The sequence below is a fragment of the Piliocolobus tephrosceles genome, chromosome 3 (assembly GCF_002776525.5).
Source record: "Piliocolobus tephrosceles isolate RC106 chromosome 3, ASM277652v3, whole genome shotgun sequence".
NCBI lineage: Eukaryota > Metazoa > Chordata > Mammalia > Primates > Cercopithecidae > Piliocolobus > Piliocolobus tephrosceles.
The window spans coordinates 106,503,054-106,512,963 of record NC_045436.1 but is presented as its reverse complement, the minus strand read 5'-3'; the positions used below and the strand labels follow the sequence as shown (position 1 = coordinate 106,512,963).

Sequence of the window (9,910 nt, the reverse complement as noted above, 5' to 3'; positions counted from 1 at the left end):
AAAAAAAAAAAAAATATATATATATATATATATATATATATATTTGTGTGTGTGTGTATATATATATGTGCATATATATATATATATACACACACATAATTTTTTTACTTTTGAAATTTTTGTTAAAAACTAAGACACAAAAACATGCATTATCCTAGGCCTACACAGGGTCAGGATCCTCAATATCACTGTCTTCCACCTCCACATCTTATTCCACTGGAAAGTCTTCAGGAGCACTGAAACACAGCAGTCATATTCTATGATAACAATGTCTTCTTCTGGAATAATTCCTAAAGGACCTGCCAGAGGCTGTTTAGCAGTTAACTTAAAAAAAAAAAAAAAAACTAGTAGAAATACATTCTAAAATAATGATCAAAAGTATAGTAAATATATAACCTGTAATAGTTATTTATTATCATTATCAAGTATTATATACTGTACATAATTGTATGTATTATACTCTTCTGAGTGGCAGGCAGCACAGGTTTGTTTACCCCAGCATCACTATAAAGACATGAGTAGGCTGGGCGCGATGGCTCACGCCTGTAATCCCAGCCCTCTGGGAGGCCGAGGCGGGTGGATCATGAGGTCAGGAGATTGAGACCAGCCTGGCTAACATGGTGAAACCCCATCTCTACTAAAAAAATACAAAAAATTTAGCCGGGCATGGTGGCAGGCACCTGTAGTCCCAGTTACTTGGGAGGCTGAGGCAGGAGAATGGTGTGAACCTGGGAGGCGGACCTTGCAGTGAGCGGAGATTGCACCACTGTACTCCAGCTTGGGCAAGAGTGAGACTCTGACTCAAAAAAAAAAAAAACCCCATGAATAATACATGTTGCACTACAACAGTGTATCAGCTAAGACATCACTAGGCTATAGAAAATGTTCAGCTCCATTATAATCTTATGGGACAACCATTATATACGTGGTCTGTCACTGACTGAAGCTTTATTAGGCAGCATGTGACTGTACATCAAAGGAGGAAGATGTGTGTATAATTCTGGGATCAACTCTCTTTCCTTAACACTTTAAAAGTAGTAATATCTGACTGGACGCAGTGGCTCACACTTGTAATCCCAGCACTTTGGGAGGCTGAGGTGGGCTATCACCTGAGGTCAGTAGTTCAAGACCAGTCTGGCCAACATGGTGAAACCCATCTCTACTAAAAATACAAAAATTAGCTGGGCATGGTGGCTTGTGCCTATAGTCCCAGCTACTTGAGAGGCTGAGGCAGGAGAATCATTTGAACCCAGGAGGTGGAGGCTGCAGTGAGCCAAGATCATGCCATTGCACTCCAGCCTAGGCAACAGAATGAGACTGGGTCTTAAAGAAAACAAAACAAAACAAAACAAAACAACAACAACAACAAAAAAAACTCAATCAAGGCCAGGCTCAGTGGCTCACACTTGTAATCCCAGCACTTTGGGAGGCCGAAGTGTGTGGATCACTTCAGGTCAGGAGTTCGAGACCAGCCTGGCCAACATAATGAAACCCTGTCTCTACTAAAAATACAAAAATTAGCCGGGTGTGGTGGTGCATGTCTGTTATCCCAGCTACCTGGGAGGCTGAGACAGGAGAATCACTTGAACCCGGAAGGCAGAGGTTGCAGTGACCCGAGATTGTACCACTGCACTACAGCCTGGGTGACAGAGCGAGACTGTGTCTCACACACACACACACACACACACACACACCAAAAAAACAAACCCAAACCTCAGTCAACACCTCACATTACCCAGTTTACAAACAGTTAGAAATAATACCCCTCCATCCACCCATCTGTTCATAAACAAAGGAGGGGGCCAAACCAAATCCCTTTCAAGCGCAGACCTGTTCTTTGGGACGCAGGCAGCTCACTGGCAGCAGGCAGTGTACCTGTTGTTCCAGGAGGCAGTGCATAAGCTGAAGATGATGGTGGAGCTCCTGGTCCGCCATGCTGGAAGGATGCTCCAGAGGAAGGGGGAGGAGGGAAAGAAGTAGCAGGGCTGGAGGTAGGTGAAGAGGCCTGGTGCTGTGCTGCGTACAGCTGAGACTGCCCAGAATAGGAAGAAGCAGAAGATATGTAAGGGGTGTTAGGGTAAGCATTTGAAGTAGGAGGAGCAATAGGCTGCTGAGGTCGATACATTGCTGACCCCCCTGTTCCGAAGGGATACGGCTGGGCTGGTTGATAAGCTACACCAAGGAGAAGAAACAGAAATTTCAATTAGTTACAAGTTTATTCAGATAGTAGCAGAAAACTAAAAAGTTATCTCAGTCTATAGAAATGATTTTAATCAAAATAAGTCATAATCCCAAATTAAAAATTTACACTGTTATATTTTTGAGGCTCAAATGCCCCAAATACGCTTGAATTCAGATTCAGCACTTGAAAAATGCCATCCCCAAACTGCTGCTGGTTATGAAAATCTTTGAATCATCAGACCCAAGAACTGCAAGACTGACCCTTTTCTGAGACTTTTCTTGATCCTGTGAAAAGACTACAGTGACCACCAGATGGAACCAGGGAGGAATTATATATTCAAAGCACCCCACTTTACAGAAAAAGTTACATGGAGTTTGGTGGCAGCTCCAGACCTTCCTCCCAATAAGAACTGTAGGGTGAACACTATTGTTATGCATCAAATATCTTCTCCAACATCCAGTTAAATCACCAGCTACTGAAATTTTGAGTTTGAGCACAGTTCCAGATTAATAGCCAACTCTATGATCCCTAACAAAATTTTACATACAGTATGAAGATGGTTAGTAAACAATCAGGCAAGGCAGCCAACTCATGCTTTAATGCAAAGACCTAAACCCAGATTAGGGAGTTGTGGACTTTTTTTTTCTTTGAGACAGGGTCTTGCTCTGTCACCCAAACTGGAGGGCAATGGTGTAATCATAGCTCACTGTACTCTCAAACTCCTGTGCTCAAGGGATTCTCCTGCCTCAGCCTCCTGAGCAGCTGGGACTACAGGCTATAGGTGCCACCACACCCAGCTAATTTTTACATTTTTTTTTGGTAGAGATGGGGTCTTCCTTTGTTCCCCAAGCTGGGCTCAAACTCTTCACCTCAAGCAATCCTCCTGCCTCAGTCTCCCAAAGTGCTGGGATTGTAGGCATGAGCCATTATGCTTGGCTTAGGGAGATATAAATATAAATACCAAGACATTCTTTGTGACCAAGCGTAAGTATGAACCTCAACAGAGTGAATCTAGTAAAAGTGTATCTGTTCCTTATCTACTCTAAAGACAGCTTTCACATTAAACGTTTGAGCAAAAAGGTTGTATCAAATTCATATTTATGTTGAGTAATAACATCCAATTTAGCACAGAACACACTCATTAAATCTTCCCCTTTGAGAATTTTATTTTTTTGCACTTAAATTTTCAAACAGTGCCAATATTTCACTTTCCATGTATAATTATTTTATTTTAAAAATGCCACTAATAGATACATGTCATTACACATTTGTTAAAACCCACAGAATGTACAACACTGAGAGTGTAAACTGTGGACTTTGGGTGATAATGAGACATTGATGTAGGTTCATCGATTGTAACAAATACACACTGTGGCACAGGACGTCAATAGTGGGAGCACTCTGTGCTTTCTGCTCAATTTTTTTGTGAACCTAAGACTGCTCTAAAATACAAAGTCTATTAAATAAATAAAATGGAAAAACAGTAACAACAAATGCCCCTTGAAAACATTTTCCTAAAAATAATTTGTGTCACCTTGCCTGAAGAAAAAGAATACATATTAAATAATTTCTAAAATTCTGTTTCTTTGTATCAAAATCATGGGACACTTGATTCTTTTTAACAAGTCTTAGTAATGGCTAAGGAACAGGAATCAACTACTCTGAACAGAGTGACAAGGAAGCTACTTCCTAGCATGGTGATTCAGGCCACCTCCTAAAAAAACATGTTTTTTTTTTGCAGCAGGGACTCAGGAATCCTATGCATTATGGTTCTTCCTTATTGATTTGACAATGACTTTGGGGCTTCAAAGTAAAGTTACTACACTGGATCATAAATACTGCTCTGAAAGGACTTTGGGGTCACACTACTTACGCTGTGGCTGTGGATAAGGTGGTACCTGGGTGTGCATATGACCTGGAGATGTGGGAAGCTGACCAGCAGCATTTGGATTAACATTTCCATGCATTATGAAACCTGGAGGTGGAGGATTTTCTCCCTAGGAAACAAGAACATGGTAAGAAGGCAGATTACAAGTAGAACCAGGAACTTCACCAGATGGAATTATAATCTCTGAAATGGAATTCTATGTTTATTAAAAAAAAAAAAAAAAAAAAAAAAAAAAAAAACTTTTATTGCATAAGAAACATTGCATTTTGCATATTCTATCTTCCTCAGAAAAGCACATTTTCTGAGCAGTACATTTTAAATGATTAAAAGATCAGACAGATCCAAAGTAACAATTGCAATGAATGGCAAAAGATGCTAACAGCCTTTAAAAATATTTATGAAATGTCACCAGGATTTTCCATCTCTACTAATTTCCATCCACTACTCCACTCTGTAAATATAAGTATAAATGCCATAAAGGGATCTTTTGTTTCTCTTCAATTTCTGCAATGCTAAAAAAGGAAAAAGAAAGAAAAAAGAAAAAATCTTCAGTAAAATCAGATTTAAACCACTGCCAAAACCTTGGTTGGTGTTTTTGTAGTTCAAGTCAATTTAGAACTGCAAAAGGAGGAGAGGAAGGATAAGGAAATAAATTAATTACACTAAAAACTGCTTCTTGCATCCTAAAAGCATTAAAATGCAATGAGCAGGCAGATGGATGGGGAGTGGGGGTGAAACAGCTTGAGGAAGGTGAGTAGAGAACATATAACTATGTATATTTAGGTGAGCAGAATTCTGCTCAAAGAGGAATAATGAAGGATATACCTGTGTGTCAGAGGGAGAGGCTGCAGGTGGATGGCTGGGAAGGGCAGTAGGAGTTTTGTTACTCCAGGTAGTGACAGTAGGGGCAATTCTAACCTGAATTGAACAAAGAAATACCAATCACAGAAAATAAAAAATGAAAACGTTAAAAGAAGAAAAAAACCCCAAAAGGTATTAATAGCCAGATGCAAAGCAAAAGGTAAGATTGGCAAGAAAACATACATTAGGCAACTGCTTTCAAGGTAGCTGGAATTCCCAAAAAAACAAAACAACAACAACAAAAACCACACAATCACAATGAAACAGGGAGAGGAAGGCAGCAAAAAAATCAATATGAAAACCTACATCAAAGCACAAGAACAATGCCATTCAAGTGTCAAGTATAAGTGGGGAAAGTGAGGCTTTGTAAGTAGAGAAGGAAAAAAGACATTCCAGAAAAAAAACATAATTGAGTAAAAAAGTGATTTTTTTTGGAAGCATTAATAGTATTCATGCTACTACTAATCTACAAACACATTGGTATAAACTCTCTTTTCTGAATTTCATTATAGCCACAAAAATCTTATTAGTACAATATGAAGCTTAAAAGTCATACAATCAGAGTATCAAAACTGAATACTAAAGATCATCCAGTCTAATCCCCACCCTTTATTGCTGACAAAACCAAGGTCCAGAGAAGGGAAGGGACCTACAACTCAATGGTGATTCCAGGTCGCCTGATTTCCAGGCCAGTGTTTTCTATACTACACTACGTTGCTTGCCGTAGAGGCCACTGGGTTTTTGTTTGTTTGTTTGTTTGTTTGTTTTTGAGATGGAGTCTCGCTCTGTCACCCAAGCTGAAGTGCAGTGGTGCAGTCTTGTATCACTGCAAGCTCTGCCTTCTGGGACCATGCCATTCTCCTGCCTCAGCCTCCTGAGTAGCTGGGACTACAGGCGCCTGCCACCACGCCCAGCTAACTTTTAGTAGTTTTTAGTAGAGAAGGGGTTTCACTGTGTTAGCCAGGCTGGTCTCAATCTCCTGACCTCGTGATCCACCCACCTCGGCCTCCCAAAGTGCTAGGATTACAGGCGTGAGCCACCACGTCCGGCCTATTTGTTTTTTTGAGCCATCAAAATCCTTTTTGTCAAGTAAATATTTGCAGAAACTCCAAAACATTAAAAAAAAAAATTAATACAATTGACTCTTGAACAACATGGGTTTCAACTACGTGGGTCCACTTAGATACAAATTTTTTTCAACAGAAGTTACACAGAGTGTGCCTGACTCTCTTGCCTCCCCTTCCACCTCCTCCACCTTTTCTCCCTCTGCCATCCCTGAGACAGCAAGACCAACCCCTCCTCTTCAGCATACTCAATGTGATGACAAGAAGGAAGACCACTTCCACTTGATGATGAATATTAATGATGAATAATAAATATATTTTCTCTTCCTTATGATTTTCTTAATAACACTTTCTTTTTTCTAGCTTACTTCATTGTCTTTGTTTGTTTGTTTCAAGACAGAGTTTTTTGCTCTTGTTACTCAGGCTGAAGTGCAATGGTGCGATCTCAGCTCACAACCTCCGCCTCCCAAGTTCAAGCAATTCTCCTGCCTCAGCCTTCTGAGTAGCTGGGATTACAGGCACGCGCCACCATGCCAGCTAATTTTTTGTATTTTTAGTAAAGATGGGGTTTCATCATGTTGGCCAGGCTGGTCTCGAACTCCTGACCTCAGGGAATCCACCTGCCTCAGCCTCCTAAAGTATAGGGATTACAGGCATGAGCCACCGCACCCGGCCTGCTTACTTCACTGTTAAGAATACAGTATATAATAAATACAACATATAAAATGTGTGTTAATGAACTGTTGATGTTATCAGCAAGGCTTCCAGTAAACAGCAGGCTAATTTTAGGGGTTAAGTTCTGGGGAGTGAAGTCATGGATTTAACTGCACACAGGGTCGGTACCCCCAACCTACATGGTTCAAGGGTCAACTGTAAAGGTTAAGCTGCGCTGCTCAAAGTGGAAGTGGAACTCCCACTGATCTGGCCTCCCTCTCCTCCCTTTGACCCTGCCTGTTAACACTGCATTAAAACCACAAGCCACTGTCCTCATTCATTCAGTATATCATAAGCTTTAATCAAGAAAATCACTGCTTTATTTATGATTCACTTTGTCTTTTCCTAGAAGTATAACATTGGTAAATCAAAGTATAACAAATCTTTCAATGTTTTTATCTTTTTCCAGAAAGATAAAGCTAAGGACATAAAGAGGAAATATTCTCTTTTCCTAATGTAGAGCTTGCCTTGCTTCAGTACCATGACAGGTAGTTTGGTTTAACAAGATGCTTGGGAGTTCTAATCCCAACTTGGCCGGTAACCGGCCATGCAATGCGAGAAATTCAAGCTCTGTGTCTTCAATTCCGGTGGGCTGCTTGACATCTCTGCTTCTCAGTTTTCCAGCCATCATCTGTTCTGCCCTACCTATGTCATAGACTTTCTAAGTCTAGTGCAATCTCCATGAGCGGGGGAATCTAGTCTATTTTGTTCATAAATATACCCCCATAGCAGCTAGAGCAATGCCAGGCACTCATGGCAGGGTCTCAAAAAAAATTTGTCAAATTAATGAAAAAAGTCAAAATAGAGAGTATTCTAGATAGTTAACAGTTATATTCAAATGTAATCTATCCTGATTAAGTACCAATCAAAAACATAACAGACAAAAGGACATTAATTTTTTTGTTTTACAAGATTTTATGTTTACTTTTGCTATAACAAAATATAAAAAGACTCCATCAATCCTATCAGCAATTTGTTCTGTCTTAAAATAGGCAGAGTACCTGTTAACTTTGCTATCAATCAAGACCATTTATTACCTATGGAAAAAATATTCTTCATTTAAGTACACGAAGGTTATCTGCTGGTCTGGAAATATGGAAGTTTCCACGTGAAATAGTAAAAGATATTAAGAAGCCACATTTTATGACACCAAACATTTGGTAATTTAAATAAAAGTATTAGTTCTTTTCACATTCCACATAATCTAAAACTTCACATACCTTTGGTCATTCATTTTTCTCTAATATCTAAATTGTCCAAAAAAAAAAAAAAAAAGAATCTGTATTCTGGATATACTTTATTGTGCAAATACAGAATACACTAAGCCTAAACCTATACTAATGATTAAAAATATTTAAAAAATACTATCTCCTAAAAATACTTTATGAAACAACCACATCACCAAGATTGTTCCTGCTACTTTACAGCTTGTTAGATGACTCAAAGAGAAGTTTCAGTAACAGATACACATGTGTAAGTAAACTTTGAGTGACAGAGAAATAGAACAAATATCCCTAGAGAGCTTAAAACCAATTTATATCTAAAATACAATCTGTTTGACCAAATGAGAGGGATGATTTCAAAAAGTACATCATAAATACAACTTTAAGAATCTAGAAAACAGATCTATTATAACAATATATTGTCTAGTTTTACCATATCAGAGAAGGTCTCCTGCTGAACAAATGAAAACCACCAATTTGAAGAGAAATACAAAAGTGTTCCTACTTCATCTGGACGATATCACTCACATGGGGATAATATTGTTGAGTTTGAACTCTCGGCATCTGGTGGTGGCCAACAACTGGTCCAGGCCTGCCCTTGGGCAGTTGCTGTTTCTCATACGGAATTTTAGGTGATTCATGCCCTGCTACAGGCTCTCCTTGTGCTCTACAAAGTCTGTCACGAAGCTGCACGATATTTGGCTAAAAAGGAATGGAAAAACAGCAGACTGTTAGAGTTCACCCAGGTATATGACAGCATGTTAATCTTCTTAATCAGATTACTCATCAAGATATCCCTTTTTGTTCATAATGCTGGGGATTACACAATAGACTCTGACACACAGATTTGACATTGCACTTTCTACTACTCAAGATTGGCACCAAAGGTCCATGACATACAGTGCAACTTGTAATTTAACGGAGGCAGAGATTTGAATTATACCTACCTCATGGTTACTATGCAAGACCACTTATCACTAGTACTCTTTTGATGTTTTTTTGTGGTTACCTAATGCTCATAAATCACAAAACTACTTTAAAAACTATAACTAAGGCCAGAGGCGGTGACTCATGCCTGTAATCCCAGCACTTTGGGAGGCTGAGGTGGGAAGATCATGAGGTCAGGAGATCAAGGCCATCCTGGCTAACACGGTGAAAGCCTGTCTCTACTAAAAATACAAAAAATTAGCTGGGCGTGGTGGCAGGCGCCTGTAGTCCCAGCTACTGGGAAGGCTGAGAATGGAGGCAGGAGAATGAAGTGAACCCGGGAGGCAGAGCTTGCAGTGAGCCAAGAAGGCGCCAGTGCTCCAGTCTGGGTGACAGAGTGAGATTCCGTCTCAAAAAATAAAATACAACTATAACTAAAAGAGGCCACCAAAGAGAATCAACTACTAAAGATGGTTATTGAAGAAAATGGTGATTTAAGAAAGAGATGAAAATGTTAAAAGAGATTTTTGAAATAAAGAGTAAGATGTGAAATTCAGATCTGTAGCTCATATAGATCTACATGCATAGAGACTTACAAAAGTATGAGGTGACCATATATATGCTCTAAGTATTAACAAATAACAAAAAGGCAATGTGTTAAAATGTTTCAGCAAGATTTTAGTATCTTTAAAAATTATACATTCCTATACATTTGTTAAAGGTTTAAAGGGATCATTTAAGTGTTTTAGGCATATTTTATTTGCCTTTTACAGGGGAGAATTATATATTACAATGCTATCACAAAGTTTCAGGACATACTCCCCTAACAAAAAAGGCAGGGTCTACTGAGATAAATAGGAAATAACATCAAAATTATGCTTTTTGGCCTAAAGAATGTTCTTTAAAGTCCAAAAAAAAGAGCATAAAGAATAATGTATAGAAAATGGATGTGCTGGCTGGGCGCGGTGGCTCAAGCCTGTAATCCCAGCACTTTGGGAGGCCGAGACGGGCGGATCATGAGGTCAGGAGATCGAGACCATCCTGGCTAACA

The 9,910-nt window shown here is 39.3% G+C and overlaps 1 protein-coding gene across 23 annotated transcripts in view; it reads right to left on the bottom strand.

The window, feature by feature from the left end:
* SEC31A (SEC31 homolog A, COPII coat complex component) overlaps positions 1 to 9,910 on the bottom strand; it is a 75,565-nt gene that overhangs the window by 17,966 nt on the left and 47,689 nt on the right. For 9 of the 23 annotated variants that reach the window (XR_002733685.1, XM_023222436.1, XM_023222435.1 and 6 more), the window contains 4 exons: positions 8,461 to 8,634; positions 4,896 to 4,988; positions 4,056 to 4,179; positions 1,831 to 2,172 (listed from right to left, as the gene is read on the bottom strand). Coding sequence is in view for 22 of the 23 variants with exons in the window: in XM_023222436.1 (XP_023078204.1) it covers positions 1,831 to 2,172; positions 4,056 to 4,179; positions 4,896 to 4,988; positions 8,461 to 8,634 (733 nt within the window). In the remaining variant the exon portion in view is untranslated. The remainder of the gene's footprint in view (positions 1 to 1,830; positions 2,173 to 4,055; positions 4,180 to 4,895; positions 4,989 to 8,460; positions 8,635 to 9,910) is intronic. The other 14 variants (XM_023222446.1, XM_023222450.1, XM_023222447.1 and 11 more) reach the window with 5 other exon arrangements.